The sequence below is a fragment of the Lepisosteus platostomus genome, chromosome 1 (genome assembly GCF_059453375.1).
Source record: "Lepisosteus platostomus isolate fLepPlt1 chromosome 1, fLepPlt1.hap1, whole genome shotgun sequence".
Classification (NCBI taxonomy): Eukaryota; Metazoa; Chordata; class Actinopteri; order Semionotiformes; family Lepisosteidae; genus Lepisosteus; species Lepisosteus platostomus.
The window spans coordinates 11,864,336-11,887,392 of NC_142611.1; the positions used below are offsets into that span (position 1 = coordinate 11,864,336).

The 23,057-nt window shown below is 39.8% G+C and overlaps 1 protein-coding gene across 3 annotated transcripts in view; it reads right to left on the bottom strand.

The window, feature by feature from the left end:
- Window positions 1–23,057, bottom strand: part of zcchc7 (zinc finger, CCHC domain containing 7) — a 118,687-nt gene that overhangs the window by 47,667 nt on the left and 47,963 nt on the right. For 2 of the 3 annotated variants that reach the window (XM_088624302.1, XM_088624310.1), the window contains 4 exons: window positions 12,268–12,305; window positions 10,394–10,519; window positions 7,509–7,679; window positions 1,051–1,086 (listed from right to left, as the gene is read on the bottom strand). In XM_088624302.1, the coding sequence (XP_088480428.1) occupies window positions 1,051–1,086; window positions 7,509–7,679; window positions 10,394–10,519; window positions 12,268–12,305 (371 nt within the window). The remainder of the gene's footprint in view (window positions 1–1,050; window positions 1,087–7,508; window positions 7,680–10,393; window positions 10,520–12,267; window positions 12,306–23,057) is intronic. The other variant, XM_088624318.1, reaches the window with a different exon arrangement.

Genomic DNA, 23,057 nt, shown 5'->3' on the forward strand with positions numbered 1-23,057 from the left:
TCCTCTGCTGTTACCCCTAGCACTTGAATGTGTCGTGCTTTTCATGGAAAAAGCCATTTAGAGTAATCAAACCGTATTTCAGATTCACTTTAAGCATATGCAAATGGAGAACCAGGGGCATTTTGACATACTGCATTCTGTGGTGGTAACTACCTTGTCAGTAAAGCCTGTTTCCAAATAATAAAAGATGGTGACAGACTTTACTGCCGTGGTAAAACAGACAATAAGTTTATGAATGAGCTTCTGTTTCTTAAATTAGTATAGTAGATTAGATAAAAATCCTATGTGAGAATGAATGCATTTTCAATAAGAGATATTTGTCAAATAAAGTAGTTTAACAAGAAATATTACACCTAATAAATTAGTTATTAATGTTTTAGGGTGACATTTCACCAACAGACACACAGATAAATACAAATAATGTTACTGTTTGAACTAGTTGAAGTTTCCACTTATTGTATGGCATCCCAGAATTCATCTCTTCCGTGGTATGCCCTATCACTGAAAATCACTGCAATCTGTTCATGTTTCTCAGACACCACCTATCCCCCGCACACTTTACAATTATAGTTCTATCCAAATAGGCCTTTTGTACATTGAATCCTGGAAGCAACCACATTTAAGTGTTATTTTCCTGTCCCATTAAGGTATTAATGTCCCATTAATATTTAGCCTACTCGTCTACACCACAGGCTCTTCAAGGCCTTTAAAAGAAGAACGTTAAAAGGAGCTATAGGCAACATTTTTATCTTTATTTTTATATGCATGGCATTACAAAGGCTAAACTTTGGCCAAAGAAAATTTGTTAGAATAGACTAAGATTTGTAAAAAAAACTTCTAAGAGTTGGGTTTTAAGAAAGCATGTCAAATTCTCCTGGAAAAATATCATTACCATATTTAGTTCTAACGATATTATAAATGAAGACCTAGTCTTGTCCTATCTCTTCAAGGAAAATAACATTATGGTATCTAACGTAAATGACATTTTTCATGGTCATTCATTTTTATTTCAGTAATGTTGTCATACAGGTACGAGCGTGTGACACTTACTGTGAGGTGATACTGTCTCCATATCTCTGGACAATCCTGAGGGGGGGGGGGGGGGGGGGGGAGAGAAGGAAAAAGAAGAAAAAAAAACAACAAATCAAAATACTGACCGGATGAGAGCGTGAAACAAGATGCTTTCCAGGCTGTTGGTTTTGGTATAACAAAACATCCACTCATGTCTCCAACTCAGCAATACGCGCCGCAGAGAGGAGGCCTGCTGTTACACTCTTTCCACACACTGCGAGAGCACGACGCAGCCGGTTTAATTGAATTTTCCAGTGTTTTAACACACTCGCGGGCAGTGGCAGGGACCACACCAGTAAGCCTGCCACTTTTGTGGACTGTTTAATAGGATAACCAGCAACATGAAAGGCCCAGTGTCCAGGCTACCAAGGGGAAGGCAAGAAGAACAAAAAAGAATGCGAGAATGTGTGTGTGTGTGTGTGAAAGGGGACTAAAGGCATCTGAACCTCTTTTAATGAAACGTTCTCTAGAAGTACCAGAAGGAGCAAATAATTAGGTAAAGCTTACTGGACCTGATACTCTTCACCTCCACGTTGCGAAAATGTTTTTTTTCCCTTTAATTTTTACAGGCAAAGGACAGTGAGGAAACACAAACAGACGTGATTTTCTTAATTGGCAAAAAAAAACGACTAGTGCTTGGAGTGTAGAGCAGTGCCGTAAAATTGGGAGAATATCAGCTCAGCAGTATTACTGACAACACCGATTCTTAGGAGATGAATCACGGCATCGAATATCTCTTCCATAATCTCTACAATGTCGTCCAGAGATATTGATTTTTTTTTAAAATATCTAATTCTTAGATGAACATTTTGCATCTCATCATGCGGAGGAGTGCAGTACATGAGAATAAGACACAGGGAATTCAGAAGTGTTTCGGGCTCGCAAGGCCAGTCCTGAATTTAGTTTCTGTAACGTCAGAATTAACTAAATTCTTTTTTTTAAATAAAAAGATACCCCAAAAAGAGGAAGAGCCTATTCAGCGGGTCTTCGGCCTGAGCAATTTATCTGAGACATTTAACAAAAGAAGAGGGGAAAGCGGTGTTCAGCAAAACATTAATTCAGGATGTTAATATCAGCTGTGTCCTATTGTGGCACACGCTGGCCAGACATTGCTGTGCAAAACCGGAGCGCCCATAATAGAATATACTTTCTGACTGCAGGCTGGGAGATCACTGAGATTGGCTTCTCGCAGTCCCCGAAAATGACTGTCACAGTGCTGCAAATACATTGGTTCTGGGTTGTTTTTTTTTTTTTTTATTCCATCAGGTCTTCCTTCCAGGAACACAGTCTTGTAAAATTGAAGCGCCCTGGGTGTTCTGGTTTTAGTCATCAAACCTAACAGCAATACAGATAAAAAAGAACGAGACCCTAATCCTTTGTAACAATGCCTACAATTACTTCAAAGACAACAATGATACAAATCTATAAAATAGCCAGGAACTAGGCAAAATAAGGCTTTTATTCAGTGTCAGAAGTCACATTTTTCCTAATTCTACAGGAAATTTGTAACCCTTCAGGGCATGATTTAAGTGTTCACATAAATTATTTCTAAGGATATAATGAGTCACATAAAGGTACTATTATTAAAATAAATAAAACCACAACCAATTAAATATAAATATATAAAGTACACATTGTCCTTCTATAACTAATATTTAAAGCAAAAGGCACTAATACGTAGCAGTGATTTTCAACACTTTAATTAAAGAACACGTTTATTCCACTATCCTAAAAATAGAAACATTAACATTAAGCAAATATATTAGATATATATAATATAATGTAATATTATATATGGATTTAATATATTACGTGAAATAATTTTGCACAGAACAAAAATGCACAGTTCTTATTATTAATACAACTTTGTATACTTACAGAGCAGAGGAAACTAACAGATTTTTAAAACTGCTCACAAAACAGATGATATTGAATGTAAAAAATACCAAAATAATTTGTTTTCAAACACCAGCTGTGCTGTTGATAGTGTGATAACTGTTGCTATCAGCAGTTTAAAGGAATATAAGAGAGAGAGGGGGAAATGCTCATGTATAAAGCACGGTTCTAGTTTTAGTTGAATAATCATGACATGTTGGTCATTTTGAAGCGTGCACTTACTTTTTCCCTTCTTTGTGGACAGGTAGGCAACTAATAAAACAATTAAAATATATTTTTTAATTAGCAAGAAGAATTACTGTAGTAATTCTCAGTTTAAGATATAGTATTGGCATTCCTTTGACCATAATAATATGCCTTTTTAGGCATTCTATACTTAAACTGTACACAAAACAATTACAATTATTTGAATGCTAAGGTCTAGACACCCTCATTTTTAAAATCTCATCCTTTCCCCTTGTTCGGTTACTTATACTTTCACTTCATGGACACTGTCCCTTCAAACAAGTCTAACAAGATACTAAAAATGTACATATTATTTTAAAACTGCATTCTCTCATTCGCTTTTAAACTTATATTTCAGGCCAGCCACGCATTTCCACAGTGTGCAGAATGCCTTAGAAGCCAGACTCAGAAGAAAGAACAAACTTCTTTCACAGTGTTCTCACTTACAGAACCAGCACGGTGTTATCGAATATCGAATCATAATGCGCTGTCATGAAGAAAATTGCAACCACAAATATTTGGATTTTTAAATCCTGGCTCGACTTTGTTACACAGACATATTATCACTGAAAATATGTATAAATTCATCAGTTTAAATACCAAAAAACACCCTAAATGTTTTTCTTTTCATTGTTACAGTCATAATAAACTGAATGCGTCCGTGAACCGCAAAATTAAAATTCTGAAATGTCATCACAGGCTGATATTTTATTTTTCCATCCATGAAAAATGGTGCTTGACACTCTGAGGCAAAAATGTCTCAAAATTTTGTAAATTCTGCATAATCTTAGCACAAGAACACAGGGGACATTTATAAGCTTCAAGGGGGCCGCAATTTAAAATGCGGATGACAAAAAAACCCAAAAGGAAAATATTCATTTCAATAGTAAAATAAACTGTTTTCAATTAGTTTCAGAAATGTAATGAAGTAGTAGACATAAACTATGAATTCTGCTCTCACAATCATTCACACTGGATGACATTTTTATTTTCAGAGCACAAAGAAGGAAAGAAAAAAGGCAATTTCGCACTGTTCAGGCAGGCCATTCTTAACAATGTTCAAACACTTATGAGAACGGGCAATTTGCTACCACCTGGATTTTTTTTTGGCAATGGAGGTGGTGACCAAGGGCAAGTGTAATGTCACCTTCTCAAATCCTTTCCGAATTAGGAGAGCTACTTGTTCATAGAGCTTGTTTCTTCTGCAAGACCTCTTAATTTTTTCCCCAAATTAGAACCTCTACAAAAGGTTCTTTTTCAACAATCATGTGGGTCATATATTATTTAACACAGCAGGCACTCACAGTTTCTGTGTACCACTCTGTCTGTTGTGATACACGATGCACTCAAAACACATTTTCTGGTTTGCCGGTAACTAAATCGAAATTCTCTATACTATCTTAATTATCTTTACTGTCCAAAAAGTAGGAAAAAAAAAGGAGTTTCTTCTCCCCGAGACCCATTGAAATGAAAAATACCACGGAGGATTAAACTTGTGTCGTTTAAGAAGAACAAACAACTTTACATTAGATTTTCATATTAGCACAGCATCTCTGTACTACAGTATTAAGAGGTGATTTTTGAAATATGTTAAAGGCATTTTTAGAGCAAGTTAATGCTTTATTTCTTAAACAGATTTACATAATTTCTTATATAAAATGAGAAAATAAGATGCATCCACATTGCGCTCTAGCACAATTCATCTCAATCCTAAGTGCTGGTGCCAGGCAGGAATTCAATTACTGGGAGACAACGTTCTTGTGAGGCACAGTGCACAATGCCAGGTCAGCGTCTCTGTAGGGAATTCAAAGAATGCTAATAGGGGGAAAAAGGCAGTTTCACCCCCATCTGAAAAATGCCCACCTTTAAACTTGAACTCGTAAGTGGAGACCGCTAATTCCTAACTATCGTTTCAGCCCCCCGCCGTGCGCTCACAAAATAATGGAAGGGGGGGCAGTTTGAGTCGAGATCAATATGGGTCCAGTAGACAAGGGAAGAAATGAATTTATTTAAAATCGGAACAAAGAGCTAAGCTTTCCGCTCATCCAGTGAACACTTTCACGTTCAAAGAAAAGATTGCGAAATGGGAGAAGGGCAAAAGGCTCCAGCACAAACTCGACGTGGAAGAAAGAAAAGCCAGAAGAATGAGGCAAGGGAGGAGGGAAAAAAAAAGGCCCCCCAGGGCAGCAGTCAATACTCAAGCAAAACAAAACTAAGGGGGGGTCAACGCTAACCGTTTCTCCCATTTCCACAACAATGCCCCCTCACAAAAACAGCAGGGCTAAGCACCCTCTCCTTCCGTCCCAGGCCTCCCCGGGCCAGTTGGCTGTCTTGTACCAGAGCAAGTCTTTGTAGTGGACCCTGCTGCGAACACAATGTCAGATCAGGATTAGCCTCCCTAACATGTTAGCATTTAGAGGGGTGAAAAAAGTAGGTGTTAAAAAAAAAAAGAGAAATCGAGGAAAAGAGAGGAGGAGGGGGAAGCTGAGACGGTTTAGAGGAATAACCGAGCAGATAGCAGGAAGAAACGCTAGAGCTGGAGGGAGGGAGAGAGAGGAAGAGAGTGACTGAGAGAGAGAGAGAGAGAGAGAGAGGGGGAGCACTCCTTGGGAGAAATTGTTGCCGTGATGAGTGACAGAGCTTTCAGGAAATATGTTCACAATCGCAGACAGCGAAGGCCACGACCTAGATCGTTTAAGAGCTTGTCTTGTCAAATTATCAAAAGCTTCTCCCTCCTCTGAATAAAGAGTGACATAAGTGAGTGTCAGGAAGCACTGGGCTGACAAGCCGAGCGTACAATAACAGAATGCGCGTCACATACTCGCCACTGCTAGCGGCAAATCTTAATGAGAAAGGAACGGCAGCTCAGGGGACCTGGGACCCTGCTGGTGCACCTCCACGTTTCGAGGAGAGAGAGAGAGAGAAAATAAATAATAAAAAAATAAACAGAAGAAAAATGCTTCAGCTACAGCCTGGCACCATGACTACAATTAGGAAACAAGACTCATTGGTTTTTTTTTTTCTTTTCATGCTCCCCCTCCGCACCGCTCTTTCTCTCTAGTGTTTTTCAAGCTTGTCTTCCATTTAACACAGCCTCCCTGCTTACATGGAGCAAACCGCCAGGCGGAACAGTTCGGCTGGGAGAGGAAATAAGTTAATAGCCAATCTCAACAGTGGTTTCACTTTGCTGTTTTTCACCCCTTGTACGAAAGTTAGTCCGCGTTGTAAGGTTATAGATCTTGTAAGATTAGTTGTAAGTATAGATATGAGAGACAAACACGTTAAGACTTGGAAATGTCACATACCCATGTTTTGGTGGAGCAAGGATGAAAGCGAGATATTTATCAACTTGGACAGAACAAAACAACCCCAGATCCTGAGAGCAAAAGACTCGCCAGGACTTGTGATTGGATTCGGTCTCTGGTTGGCAGCAATTAATAAGCCCCAATGCTTGGCTTTAAGAGTAATATTATTTGCACTAAGACCTGTAGGTATTGTGTTTGACCTTCACTAACTCAAGAGGAAAAGGGGTTAAAATTAAAACAAAATAAACAAGTGTTTGGACTGAGAACTGGTTATTAAATAGAAAACAGAGGGTGTAGATAAAGGGTGAATCCACAGTCTGGGGAGATGTAATTAGGAGAGTACCACAGGGATCTGTACTAGGACCTAAAACAGTTCTAAACACTACAGAAGCAGGGAATGACATTCAAAAAGGTTTAGCTAAACTCAAGCGTGGAAAAACACTCAGCAGATGACAATTAATGTAAAGTGCAAGCTTTGGAATGCAGGCAGTAAAAACAAACTATTAATACAAAACAGGAAACGTTGAACTAAAAGAGACTACTTATGCGTTTATGTTGATACCCCATTAAACCATTCACATCAACTAGACAAAAGTGGAGAAGGAACTACAAAAGCAAACAAAATTCTATGATAGATAGATCACTTCATTAGCCATATACAATTTCTTGCATTAGGAATTCGTCTTTTCGCATACCCCAGCTTGCTCTCCATGAGACACAGACACAGACAGGGAGAGAAGCTTGGGGTCAGACCGCAGGGTCAGCCATTGTATAACGCACCTGGAGTAGTTGGGTTTAAGGGCCTTGCTCAAGGGCCCAACGGAGTAGGATTCCTCTGCCGGCCGCAAGCATTTTTAAAAGCTGACAAAGCTCTCTGCGTGCACAGTACTACTGTGCTAAACACCACCTAGGGAAGCTTGCAAAAAGCCACCCACAGACCTGTACATGTCTGTTACATTATAACATACTGTTTGGACGATAATGTATCCAGCTGGAAGACGTCATACTCACATCAAAGAAGTGTCCCCTCATCCCACAGCGGTGGCACTGTTTATTCCAGAAAGCGCGGTCGATGCATTCCTCGGATTCGTGCCCGGGCCGGTTGCAGTTGGCACAGTGCTTCAGTGGGCAGGACCTCTGGAGGTGCCCTGGCTCAGCACACAGGATGCAGACTGGAGCCTTCTGTCAGAGAATCAGAGTCAGCTGCTGGAAACTCTGGAGGAACGTTCACGACCTGCCAGTACTGACATATCATGTTAAAATCCTATCTCTGGAACAAACCCTCAACAGAATGAGTAATCTGAAAAAGGTATATGAAATATATATATACAATAATTTAGAATTTCCAAATTAATAAATCTCAACATTTATTTATATTGACGTAATTGCTATAAGTGCAGATTTTGGTGTTTAAGCACTGTCCTTATCGAAGCCATGGCAAATGAGATTGCAGGACCTCTGAGGGACTATATGATATTATGTGGATTTGCTTTTCCTTACTTCAAAAACCTGTCGCACTCAGGAGCATTATTTGGCACGTTTAATATCACCGTGGCCCTGCTGTCACTGGAGCTGCTGAGCAAATATGCCTCCAATTCCCTCAGGTAACCCCAGGACAGCGAGGATGACAGACATGGTCTGCGGACTACCTCTGCTCACAGAGAACGCTCCTTTTACCCAGCTCCTCACCAAAACCTAAAGTTCATATCATTTTCAAATCCACTTTTTTTGCTTCATTTTCTTAAATGATACAATACTGCATAAAATGCCCAACTTCCACTTAAACTAGCTGACTTGCTCACTTAAAAAAAATCCTGTGTTTTAGATCCACATCTAAATACTGAGAGATACTGGAACTATAATTATGGCTACCTATAAGTGTAAAGTTTCTATTGAAATTAATCAACAAAATAGCTTACAAATAAAACTAAACAGTTAACTATGACATGAACAGATACAAATCCCCCCAAAAAACGAAAGTTGCATCTCATAGCTAATAGTGAAATTGACCTTTATTCAGTGGCCCAGGAGAAAAACATTACCCACAGGCTACGTGTGTCATGAAGAAATAAAGTGAAATAATCAAGTATTTGTAGATCCTGTTTAAATCAAGACTCAATACATTACTTTGGAGCACTTATCACAGACCTGTCTTGTGTCGGCAGGGGTTGTGTAGAGCAGCCTGTCAAATCAATATTCCTGCTGCTTTCCGAATTGTACATGCTGTTTCATTTTCTTTAAACCTCATATTATTTTCTGCCTTGTTGTTTTTAATCTAAAGTACGTCATTATTAACACAGTTTCAAGAGAGCCCCTTCATTCATTATGACACAAGAATTTGTCAACAGAATAAAATACAACGTTTGAACACAAAGAATTTCCTGAATGACTGAATGATGGGAAAAAAAATCATATGTATTGTGAGCTCAGAAACAAGGGTCAAAACCTGCACTCAGAGCAGAATGACATGAGGACAGGGGACACTTTAAAAGGTGTGCAAGGCAAAACTGTGGAGTTTCTCACTAATATAGGACAATGCAACACTTTTCATTATTGTTCATTACTTATTGCCAGTGTTCTTGGTTTTGAATATGCAGTTACCATTAGTAAGACTTTTAAATCTCCTGTAAAGCAGCAGACAAAGCAGCATTTTTGCCATATAGAGTAAGATTAATTTTATTTTCATATATCGGCTGTTTAATGAATTGGAACCAATTACAGAGAGATTCGCTTGTGATTAAAAAGTAATAAAGTAAATGACAACAACGGAGTGGCTGGGCAGTTGCCCTTGTTTAATTCAGGATTACATCATTAACACCTGAACCAGACAGCTTGCTAATTTTATGTCTGCATCAACACTTAAAAGACTCATTTACCCTACAGAGGGAAGACAACTGAATCTGACCAAAATAAAGAAACTGGAGTGCCTGATAACTGACACAAAGGCAGAAAGGCACAATAACAACAGATACAAATGAAAACACAGGTGCCATTTTTTTGAAGTTCAGCAAGTAAATGGTTTACATTACAACAACAGAACAGAACAACTGGGAATTAAGAAATGTCCTCAGTGAAGTGTGAGCGAGAGGGTGTCACTATGGAGAACTAGCTGGTGTAAAATAACCACCGTGGTCATTGTGACCCTGTAATACTGTCTCTCAAGCCTGAGGCATGAGCCCTTTCATATGACCACAGTGTGGATATTACACATTTTCCTTATGCATCTCTTCTTATCTCTTCTAATGCAGAAGCTAATAAAACTCCATATCAATTTGCTACCAGTCTCTGCAAAGCGCCTGGTGACAATGTGTTCTTCTGACCCCTTGCTGTTTCCTCACTCGATTTTTCATTCTCGGAACATTTTCAGGTTTTCTTGTTCATTTTCAAGCTTTGCCAGTCTACAAAAAATGTACCCCTTTGCCTTAATTGCAGGTAAGAAAAGAAAACTCCCAATTTTTTCCACGTCAGGCAAGGCCTGACCCTCCTATTGAGAATTCCTACATGGTGTGCTTTCGTTTTTTCTCATTTCAATTACTCCCCTTTAATGTGAACACAATTCACCGATTGAAATTAATGTGCGCTAACAACAACTGGGTTAAAAGCAAAAACATACAGTAGTAGCATTTGCACACATGTAATGTCAATTAAAAATATATATATTATTTTAACATTTATCTGATGACTGCATACTTTATGGATGAGATGTAATGACTTATAAAACAGGGAAAACGATAGTATTCTTATAATTTAAAGTTGTTTAAACCTAAAATGCGGTGCTTCACAGAAAAGTGAGCCGCTTGGTACTCACTGCTCTCCACACATTTCAAGAAAAAGCGAGAGACGAACAGCCGCTTGGCGTGTGGGGCTGTGGGGGGCACTCCAGCACACTGGTTTACCTTGGGGGTGGGGCAGTTTTTGGACAGATGCCCATTTTTCCCACAGCTCCGGCAGGTCACGTTCTTGTTTGGCTTGTAGTAGCGGTTTACACTCCGTAGTCTGTCTCTCTTATTGCATATCTGAGCCTGGAAAGGGTTAGAGAGAAAATGAAATAATCACACGCACACATTTAAACACCAAAAATCCCAGAAAAGAGATTAACAGTACGTACATGTGTTAGTTTCAATGAATAAAATAATAACAAAGGAATAGCTTACAGTCCTTTCATTACTAGTATTCCTATTTGCTGACATTATCCCATATCCTTGTTTCATGTTTTCTCATTTTGAGCTTGAAAAATGAATGCAAATGAGTTTCCTTCCTAATGTTCCTCAGCTGAAATACAGAAGTGGATCTTTTTCACATTCATTTCTCTTGCTTTACATTTGGACAGAGGGCAAAGTGCTTTTGCTTTTTGAGACCATAAGCAAACTTCTGCTCGATGCAGGACAATTTTGTACGGACAAGGGGAGGGAGGCTTGATCGAACGCGTCTCCACCACCAAAAACTGAGCTCCAGAATATACAGCAGCATACCAAAGACAAACGATGTAAAAAAAAAAAACAAGCAAAGAGATCTACAGGATTTTTCTGATGGCATTCAATTTTATCAGTCTTCTTCTTTCACCCAAATCACACTGACCATTTTGTACCTGGTTTGTAGTTTGTGATGGCCTGTGGATCAAAGTAACAATTACTGTCAAAGCCAGTAGTTCCCAGACCTGGTGTCCAGTGGGAACACTGTCTCTACTGGTAGCTGTCACAGTATTAATCAGCAGTGTTAAACTGATGCCTTTAATTGATTCACTTCCTTGTTTGGACTTCCTGCTTACTTTGTTCCTGTACTCAGGCCTGAGGTTCAAAAATACCCTATTTCAAGCAAAAATAGAAATAAAATTTCAAGCATTATTCCAACAGCTTGAGCATAAAGAGAGCATAAAAGTTGTCTCTCCTCAGCATTCTTCGCTTATTTGTGACTAAGCAACAACTGACAGGTGATCAGCTGAGAACTGATGATGAACAGACAAAGGTGGTAATGACACAGCGTCAGACACTCTCACAAAGAGCCTTTGTGCTTCTTACTGCAGGGGTCCTATCAATTAAATTATGTGCAACACACCTAAATAAGGAGACTTCTGAAACAGAAATTGGTACAAGGCTCAAACCAAGCAAACATCGCATTCAACCTTTTATGGGTTGAAAGAAAGAACCACGGACCTAAGCAATTATTTTTGTTGTTAAGAGGTAGCCACGTGACTTTTAATACCAATGAGATCTAACTCAATTTCTCTTCACCCTGACCCCAAACTGTTCCCAAAACAGAAAAGAATATGAGGTTAAATCACAAACTCATGTAATGTGACTGAAAGAAGAAAGGAAAGGTAGATTTTTACATTTTCAGAGAGAGAGGCAGTTGCTTAGTTGACTTCTTTAGTGTGGGTACAGTATGTGTTCCTACATGGGCTACGTGCGATTCTCTACTGGCAGCGTGGATGGGTTGTTGCTAGTTAATTTATTCATTGGGAACGAAAAGAATCTGGAGAGTCATCTCAGAAAAAAAGGTAATTAAACAGCAGAGCAAATCCTTTTACTGGTTAACAATATTTGCACCAACACTCTGAAATCCTTTCGCATCTTTCAGGATGAGTACCTTTAGAATTTTATCATGACTTTCAGAAAATATGTCGACAAAGCAGAAATCCTTAAAATTCCTCCTGCAAGACCTTCACCTGGCAAAGCTGTGATTTTTATGTTTCATGCTTTATTTAGCATCATCTTTGGGATGGACTTAAATCAAACAAACATTGATAGAGAGAAGAGAATGTTCAGAATACCTCGATATCTTTGTCAGAAATGGTCCAGTTGTCTTCACCTGTAAAAGAAAACAACAAGAGCTAAACAATGGATACATTTAACACAGACATGTGGAGGAAATAAACCACTACACATCTGTAGTAGTGAATAAGTAAAATAAATCCTTGACTACATCATCCCACCCAAATACACATCTGTTGTATTAGTAAATATTGTAGAAACAGCAAATAAGATGAAAAAAGGTTTTGATAACATTCAAGACCTGGCAAACACCTAGAAGCCTTTGTTAAGCTGAGTTTAGCATGCAGGTAGATAAAATATATAAACTATACAAAATGAGGAGGTTAAAAGAGGCTTTATGGAAAAAAACACATGAGGAAAAATGCAATAAAGCTATTAAAAAGGCAAATAAATTTAATTATATGTATCATTAAAGGTGCAGAATTTAAATCAATGGATATATTAAAATTGCGAAATGTACTAGTAAAAACATTGCTGCGTCTGGGAATGTCCAACAGAAGACAGGCTGAAGGAACTGAGCATTATCAGCCTTGAACAGAGAAAACCACTTGGGGACTTGAAGAAAGTATTCAAAGTCTTGAAGGCAGGGACAAAACCAACCTAGCGGACTTCTTCAGAATGTATAGTGAACACAACCCAGAATGTATAGTGAACACAACACAATCAGAAACTATGTGGAAGTGTATGTAAAACTGACAACAGGAGACACTTCTTTACCCCAAGGAGTATGGAATAAACTACCTAGACCTGTTGGTGAAGCTGATTGATTCTTGATTCAAGTGGAAGCTGATTGATCCCTGGCTTTTTTCAAGCAATGTCTGAATGAGATCAATGGTCAACTTGCTACTAATTTCCTACCAGATACATGATGCTAATGACCTCCTCTTGTTTGTAATTGTTCTTACAGTTCTTATGTGTAGCAGGACAATTGCCACTAATAGCTAACATACTAACAGCCAATTTGGCAAAATGCTGTGACGAATGAAGACATCAAGACATTAACAGATCTGCAAAGCTGGGAATACTCAAAAATGAAAGCAAAATAGTCAGATGGATATGCAGTGAGAAACGTTACAAAAACAATAAAAGAAAAAACACCCTTCACAAAAACAACATTTAATTTGATAAATGCCACAGTACTGGATGTTACAATGCTGAGTCTTCAGATGGAAAGCTATCTCATGGAATGATCACATTTCATTGTTTTAAATATCTGAAAGATATGATTAAAAATAATTCCAAGTAATAAAGAAACTGCTGACTTTTCCACACTCCAGTGTATAGCAAATACCACAGGGCACAATGTACAGCAATTCAAAAAACAAAAAGAAAAGAGGCATTTCTATTAGCACAGTATTGGTCCAAATGGGTTATTCGATGCTTTGACTTTTTTATTGTTGCTATCAAAATGCATGGATTACATACAAACAGGAGAGCACATTTCATTACCTTTCTATAAATCAAACTGAACAGTCATCTTGGTTGCAGTAGCAACATCCTATGAAGAACCTCACCTGCAGAACAGCTTCATTACAAGCCATTTTCAGCACCGCTGTGGTCTACCTCTGTATTAAATGCATAACTAAGCATAACACTGTACTCTGCTGCCTCTCTTGAGTAATAAGTAAGATATGACAGGTCATAGGCACTAGTTCTTGGAATAAATCTGTGAAGCCTTTAAGAGATTAGATGGAAGTTTTGAGTTTTCCTGTTAGTAGAATTAAATGTTTAAGAACAGTTCCGAAGGACTTAAGGTTGCATTGGCTGTGCTTTAAAGGGTGTTTTGTGAGTTCACTTAATTTTTTTAAAGCAGTAGAGAGAGATGTGGGCTCTTTCTGTGGAGCCACTGTTATCTAAGTGACATGATTTAAAGCTACATGCAAGTATGGTATTGTTAAACTATAATGGAAAGGACACAGAGGACTCCATCGGTCTCTGTTGATCATAGACATTTATACATATATAACTGAAAACACTTGTATTGTGACAATCAAAACAAGCATTTTTGCTATAATAAACACCTTTTATGGCACAAAAGCAAAACTGGAAACTACATCTAAGTATTTTGTTTTTAATAAAATGAGCAAAAGTCTACCCTTCTGGGTCAATGATGTAAACATTTACAATCTGAAACTTACTTGAATATTTCCTCATACTTAGAATCACTTGAAATTCACTGGGTTGGACACACAACATGTTTTTTTCCCAATATTATCTAATGTATGCATGGAACTATCCAAAATTAAAATGTACAGTATGGTATATTATAATGCAGTTGTCCTATTAATCTCGTGAACATGAATACAACATTCTTCAGTGCATCAAACCATTTCTCTTTGCTAGAGTAGCTGTGAATGTGAAAATTACATAAAAACAGTTTTTCTATGCACAAACTGTATTATTTCTCATTTTTAACCAATATTCTGCAAGTTCCTCTCTCACAAGACTCTAAAGAGGTGAGTCTGAATTTTTACACTTAACTGTGAGTTCATAATAAAAAACTTGTAAAAGTAATTAAAATAATTAAGTCACAAATAAAACTATCAGTCAAATTGATGAACAACAACATCTATTTTACCTATTTTAACTACCACCTTGCGTATGTATTATGTACAATATAATATACAAAATATTTCATCAGTATTGCACTGATTAAGCCATCAAAAGAAAAAAAAATCAAGAATTGTCCAAAGAGAAAATTCTCCACACCTTGTACTCCAAGGAGAAACACAGACCTTTGTCCCAGACTTGTCAAAAATCTCCTATTAAAAATATCTACACTTTTTTACATATTTACAGCTTTACTTAAGTATATTCCATCATTTACCGGTGTTTCTTTGAATATTTCACATATAATTTAAAAAGGTCTTAAAATAAAAGACACCCTTCCTTCATTCCTATTTTTTTTATCCCTTGCTTCATCCTTTATTTTAGAGCTAGTAGTTTTCTTATGTTGCATGGGTCATCTCTTCACTATTTAGAATGGATTTTTCAGACTGTTTCTTAGATCTGAAAAAGACACCCAAGGTTTCCAAATGCAAGAGTCCAGCCATGACCACTAGGGGCACTGCTGCCTAGAAACTGCACTGGGCTCAGCAGATACCTCGAGCTCACACTGAAGACATCTCTGTCTCTTGTGAGAGAAGGGGAATACAAATTTCAAGTCCCTCACAAAACCCCATGAAACACTTTCCCCACATGAAATAATAAAAATTACTGAAAGTAAAAAACAATGCATTTACAGTGTATGTGGATATTCCTGATGATTTATTTTTACCAAGAATTTCATTTTAAGATGATTCTTAAAAGGCCATTATGAAATTTTGCTAAAAGTAACATGAACCATCGTCTATCAAGTGACCAATAAAGGTAATAAAGCCTTAGGCCTGCTGTGCTTGGAGTAATTTAAAACGGGCTTCATGGGGAAAAAAAAGGCTCCATCAGACTTCGTTCAGCTATTGAAAGCACAATCTGGAAACTTTTTCGATGTATTCAGTAAACACCAAGGAATAAACTGTGTGACTGCACTTCCGCCCAGAAAACCAGAAAAACTAATCTGGAGCTGGGAGTGATTATACTGCTCTGGGTTTCAATCTAATTTTCTACATAATAAGGCAAGAGCTGTCCTTTTACTGTCAAGCCACATTTTTCAGCGACCTACGGTACAACTGTGGTTCAAGATGAACCTGAAGGTTTTGAGCTTGTCCTTCCACACCAGGGGGACATTTCAACAAGGACTAAAGAGGCTCTATTTGAGCAATGTGTAAAAATTAAGGCAACTGCACAGACAAATCAAGAGAAGGCAGAAAAGACTAAATTCTGTTCAGTTGTCCTAAGACACCGAGAGCGGGACAGTTTCTTTTTTCAGATGGTAAGGCCTCAGGGGAGATCTTTTTTTTTTTAAAGGTACGTACACAGCTGTGCTTGAACCCTCAGGGATTCTGGCCACAGGCCTTCGTGTCTGTGGCCCTGCAGCTCCACTGCAGAAAGAGACGGATTCGACACTGGAGGCAGAGTGCAGAAGCCTGCTGTCTGCACCAAACAGTCTGGTATTTTTCTTTGCATTTGTGCGGATGTGGCGCTGGAAGCAACATGGGTTTCGTATTATTTGAAAATTCTTTTCATTGTGTGTTTCCATGAGCTGTACAAAAGCCTCAATCTTTTGGGAAAAATAAAAGCCAAGCAGGGCAGTTTTATTTTTAATTAAAAAGCCTTTAGCCCTACTTGACAAGAGCATCTTTCACGCTAACCTCGGCTCATAGTTAGGTGCTGTAAGGGTGTGACAAGACACAAAAATTCCTTTAACTGCAGAAGATTAACTTTCCAGTAATCAAAACACCCCCCACAATTTATTGAGCTTCACACTGTTTTGATTTCTAGCGCCAGGCTAGTATGAAGTGAACTAAATCTAAGATGCTTATTTGAAGTATCTGTTGTCGCGTTTATAATCATGTAGTATTTCCATTATTCATATAACACAGGTAGAAACTCTGACTGTTATTTATTCACAACAGCAGCTGGGCAAAGAAATTGCTAAAATGTATAAAAAAAACAAACCTGTAAGGCCTGAACATTGTATGTCCCATGTACAGTAAGTTAGGGTTAGCTGGCACTGTAAACTCAAATGAATTCCTTAACTCACTGTCAAACAGATGAGAACAGATCTGGTATAAACCGTTCTGTAGTGAACAGCTGGTTTTAGAGACTCGCACCCTGAACAGGGCTGCCCTGCTTGTTCAAATAAAACAGACACGGCCGTTTGTATTCCTGCGACTCCTGCCAGTGCTGCCTCTGGGGCTGATGAGATGTGTGGAGAAACAGCGCACCGGGGAGTGCGCTGAGGAGAGAACAGCTCTTCCCCAGAGCACCTGCACGGAAAATCTCCAGTCCCCCTGGGCAAAGCTGCACAAACGCTATTAAAAAAGACTGACAACGGAATAAGCTGGAAGGCTCTTATCCTTTAAAACTGAATTTGTCATACAGGTTTTATTGCAGAATTGTCCCCCCCTCCCCACTATCTGTGCTTCAGAGCCATCATATTTAAAGTATTTAAAAAGGTTCAGGGAATCTTGCATGTCTTATGCAAAGTACTGTTAATGGTGACCTAAGCTCACCCACCCCCATTCCACCGTGAGTGTGGCCCTTAGAAATAGAGATTTGAAGCATATTACAGACCGTCATCAGGCACGTGTCCAACTTTAATGTCATCAAACTGTGTAACCTTCCAGTGGAGGAAGAACAGGACTAATGTGTCCCCGGCACTCCTAGGGGACATGCAGAAAAATTCAAGAGAGGGCCAGACCCGGCAGCAGGGTCAAAGAAGAGGGTGTTTAAGCTTTCAAACGTCACTCTTCATCTCAGAAAAGATTTCAGCTCCACTCTGCCGAATCACCATAGCCACAGAGGAGAAGAGACTTTCAGGTTATCTGCCTTTCGCTCACAGAGGGAAACAGGTTTGTGTTACAGATGGGAGGATGGGTACACAGTTGCATACTCCAAATTCACTGTGCAGAAAAGAGGAATTCAGAGAGAAACACCAGAGCGCAGGAGACAAAAAGATACTTGGACACTACATATCATTAAAAACCCCACAATCTGGCCAGTGACAAGCAGTTTAAAGTCTATATTTGTTTCTGTTCTAAGTGCTTTTTCTTTTTTTAATTTGCATATTATTTTATACATATAATACTATATATTATATATTTTTAAATACCATACATTGTATATTTTACCATTTGCAGATGTTATATGTGAACTTAATTTGATACATTTTTATCTGTAAAATTGATTTATATAAATGAAAAATTTCAATATGGATGAGGATTGATTTAGTGTGGTAATAGTCTAGTAGTCTATGAATTGTCACTCCAATTGTTCCATTAAAAATAAAAAAAAACAAAATCAAGACTTCTTATTGTATGAGTACCTGATTAAAATGCTGTAATAGGCTGAGAGCCACTCTGTAAAACTGAGGAGAGGCTGTGAGATCATGAATCACACACTTCTCCAATGAATTATATCTCACTTGCGTAGAATTAAAAAGCCACACCACGAGGCATCCACTTTTGGATACCTGACAATTTAAAATATCTAGTTTTTTTCATTGTTGTTCAACAGATATACTTTTGTTAAAATAATATGACTTTCTTAGACATCAGGGGCTCTTTTCTGTTAAGTTCTTTGGTGCTCTAGACCATAGTAATACTTTTCAATTAGAAGACTTTTTTTGAGTTTTTGAGCTGTGTTTGAAAAGGCTATTCAGCATGAAGACTAGGAAAGATATAATCACACAGGCCACATGGACTGTAGACTTCCATCCTCACATCTATTCTCAGTCTTATGAGGAAGATTAATTTCAGAGCACAAGCACGTTTATTCAATTTCACTAAGCTCTGCAAAATCAGGGTTTGTACATTTGAATGTGAATTTAGGATCTTATCCTGCATATTTCAATATGAGTTGAACAGGTGTTCAGACATTTTCGAAAAAGTACCATGCCCCTTTTCATGTGTTCCAATTTTCAATTTGCATCTGATGGAGTGTGTCACTGACCTTTTTCTTCACAGCCTGAGGGTTTAAATAAGCACAATAAGCAAGGCAGAGTGCCGGTGCGCAGCACAGCGTGTGATCCAGTGTGAAACTGGTTTTCAATGTGCACAGAGAGTCTGGGACGGGATCAGGAAATCAGACTGGTTCTTTCAATCACTGGTAGTGCAAAACCTCTAACACTGCAGGACATGAGAAGTGGCTCCTGAAGCAAACGTACAAAGAGGTTTTCACAAAACTGACATCCTACAGAAGAGAGAAGAGAGAAAAGGGGGGATGGTTTTCAAGGTCAGCCCAGACGATCCAAACTGACGCCATGCAGGCACACAACTAGAGGTATGTGGCGCAGGATTCGGAGGCTGAGGTGTCGCACAAAAGAATGCTTCTGAGGCACAGGAGCGCTGTGGCACGGAGCCTCAGTGCGCCAGTGACAGATGCTACCTGCGTGTCTCCTAGGTACGCTAATTAACGGAACGAGAGAGTTGTAAAAACTCTCGAATGCCAATTCGTCAATCGCAAGACGGGAGCAACTAATGAATTCCAACTGACTAATAGCCTGAGCTGGAAAAAACCTGGTTTTGCGGAGGCAGCCGTCCCCAGTACCCGCAGAAACAGAATGTCTGTGTACATGCGGCTAATTAACCATGAACGGTAGCTCTCTGGGGGGGACGCAGAGGAAGAGAAAGGGGGAGAAGAGAGAAAGAGTGGTGGTGGTGGGGGGGGGGGGGGTTGTGAGAGAGGGAGTGGGGAGACTGGAAAAAGAGGAGCAGAGGAGTTAACTATTCAAGACCTGTTATTTGAGTCAAAAAAAGAAACATTTTTTTAGAAAGACCACCTCAACTTTGGAGTATCTCCGCACAGCCAAACCTTGCCTCCAGGTTCAAAAGGGGAGGAGGGTGGGGAAGAAAAGAAAGACTGAGGGGTACACAGGCATGGAGACAGGAACCAAAAAAAAAATGGTGGGAAAGGAAGTAACAGAAGGAAGGGGCGAGAGTGAGAGGGCCACAATGTCTTCTTCTCAGACTGACCGCACCCTCTCTCACTGTGGGGCTGAGGCCTGCTCTGGCCCCCAAGCCCAGGGCCCGGCAACGATGCCACGTCTCCTTGAGGCTGCGAGATTCCGCCTGCTCTGCTCTAATCATCAGGTCCCTCATTTATTTAAATTTGCTTTACGCAAGTTCAGTTTTTCAGTGCAACTGCTGTCCCTGAGCTGTCAATCAGGTCCCAGGGCCGAGGCAGACAGTGCTGCTTTGAAGAGGGGGCCTTGTTGCTTTGTTTACCCTTGATCTTCTCCGGGACATGTCAACTGAAGCTGGCAGTGTGGTCGTGACGTACATCGATCATGTAAGAGTAACAGTGCTAGTAGCAGACGTGGAGTGGAGGATGGAAATAACCACCCGTGCTTATACAGAGATCTCGACGCAATAGTGACCAGGAGCGGAAGTTAAAGAAAGGTGACGAGAAATTCAAAAGAACAGATTATAGCTTTAAGAACCAATTAAAAAAATATATATTCGTGCATATGCCTAGCACATTATCAACTGATCTTATACACTGGGTTAATGGGAAGGGCGAGTGGGTTTAACGAGCTTGAACTTATTTCACTAGACCCATATTGTGAAAACGTTTTTAGTGATACTTCTCATGCTCAAGTATTACACCTTAACCCCACACTAAGGCTATACTCTCATTAGAATTAAAGACACACTGGTTCGGGGAGGAAATCCAGAAAGTCATGCTGTATAGCCAGGTTACCCAAGTGATATACCCCTTGATGCAGAATCTCCGTGCTCACTGCTTCCTGGAAAACTGGCAGAATGGCATGAAGTTATTGCTAGTGAGCAGATTCTTTTTTTGGCTGATAACGGAAAACCCTGTTTACCCAGCCTGACCCTTCCCAGAGCAACCCCAAAACAGCCTACTGGCACTGGTGAGCAGGCACTGAAATTTGGATTTGAACCCAGTACTCCCAGTCTGTAAGCCGGCATTCCAGCTGGGAGCTTTTATCCGATTAGCCTCAGAGAGAGCGATCTGCTTGGGATCTAGAGCCTCGCAGAAAGTTAAAAGCTACTTGTTTTTCGTACGTTTAACAACATGAAAATAACACAACAATCTCAAGGGAAGCAAATTATGAAATACACATGGCTGACAGAAATAAAAACCAGAAAGCTTTACCGTGCCACATTCCTCATGTGCTCTAGAGAAAGCTGAGCACATTACAGCATAAGCCCAATACTGTTGGATTAATCTCATGGCAAAAACATGTTCCTTCATTTCAAGGAGTAACATTACAACAACCAAATCAGTCAGGCCGCAGATATACTGGCATACATTTCTGCCACTACCTAGCAACAGCAACGGATGTTCTCACGGAGGAATAAGAAGATTTTCCTCACTCAAAAAAACAAACCCTATTAGTTAAAAAACCTCACAATGGGAAAGAAACAAAAACATGGTACAATTCCAGGTTGTACAAAGAGCAGGCACCTGTACAAAACCCAACATCAATGGCTGCACTGAGATGTATCAAAATAGTTAACACACTTCATTATTTCCGCCTTCTCTGTGTAATTTTTACACCAGCCTAAAGCTCCTAAGGCGAATTTTAACACGTCTCCCTGTGTTTTCATCCATGCCATTGTATAAATACCTATGGGACTGGTACAAAATGAAAGTGAAACATTTCCCCTTGAGAAATGTTTTTTCCACAAGCTTTTATATCATTAACGGGTCTGTATATACATTTAAGTCACGCAAAACATTCGCTTTAAAACTTCTTTTAAAAATAGAAAAGGGTTGCCGTGGCAGTAAAAATGCCATGAGACGGAGAAAATGCAACTGTCCAGCAATATTTAAAATAATAATAATAATAATAACGGCTTACACTTATATAGTGCTTTTCTGGACACTCAACTCAAAGCGCTTTACAGGTAATGGGGACTCCCCTCCACCACCACCAATGTGCAGCCCCACCTGGATGATGTGACGGCAGCCATAGTGCGCCAGAACGCTCACCACACATCAGCTATCAGTGGGGAGGAGAGCAGAGTAAAATGGCTCCAGAACTCATAATAAGACACTAACACGGGTGATACAAGGTCAAAAGCCCCAAACCCACACATATACATATATAACAAGTAAGTATGATGTAATATATGATTATATCACAGAATGATTTCACCCAAGACACAAGAAAGTAAAGGGAAGAGGAGGTTAGAGAATTTGTTGGAGAAGCCTGCAAAACAGAAGCAGCAGATCAGGACACCTGGAGGAGTCTTGGAAGTTCTGCGAGGAGGACAATATTAACTGTGTCTTTTGCACTCATATACTGTTGGACCTTCCCCACCACCCTTGCTCTGAGATGTAGCATCCTGTGAACATACATCAAGCGGGTTTGTGCTGCTTAATTTAGACCATGTGTGCGCGTGTTTTGCTGCGCTCCGTGTAAGAAAGCTGCCAACAAGAAAAGAAAGTATTTCTGCCAGAACCTCACAACGCAAAGCTCATTTGATTTCGCTACAGGAAGGTCTGGGTCTCGTCTCGCACGTACCAAGATAGACATGATACTGGAACGGATGAAACGTCAGAAAGGAGAGAAGGCCACCGGGCTCATCTCCCTCGTTCGACTGCTGGCACAGCAGCACAAAGGGCTTCTGAAGTGAGGACACGAGTGTTGCAGTGCAACATCTGCCAAAAAAAAACAAAGTCAGCCAAGGTAGAAAGTGAGTGTGATGCAATGCGGTCGGTAAAGGGAGTCGGCCCCGCGGTCGAATCAGAATATTCCACGAGGGGAGGGGCGAAAGGAAGAGCAGGGGGGAAAAAAAAGAAGAAAGCTGGAGAGAGGGAAAGGCGGAGCGCAGGACTGGGTGCTGGGAGAGAGGCGCACAGGCTAGCGATCACACAAAGCTGGCAATACTTGGCAGTTACCCCTGACAACCCTCTTCAAGTGTAACGATGCTGTAGTACAATAGCTTTCTCTTGGGGGGGGGGCTCGCTTTCTCCCCCGGCTCGCTTGGCGAGGTGGGCCCATCTGCGCCGGCACGCATCAAAGGCCGGTGTGACTGTGGGCCCGTCACTCCGCACACCTCCCCTCTGACCCTGATTAAACACAGATTTCAATCCCTTTTTGTCCTCCCCTGTTGACTTCTCCTATTAAGGCAGCTCTTTTGACAAAGAAAGCGGAAGAGTGGACTAACTGCTCCCAAGAAAGGTGATGTTTGATACAGCTCAAACACAGAAGGAT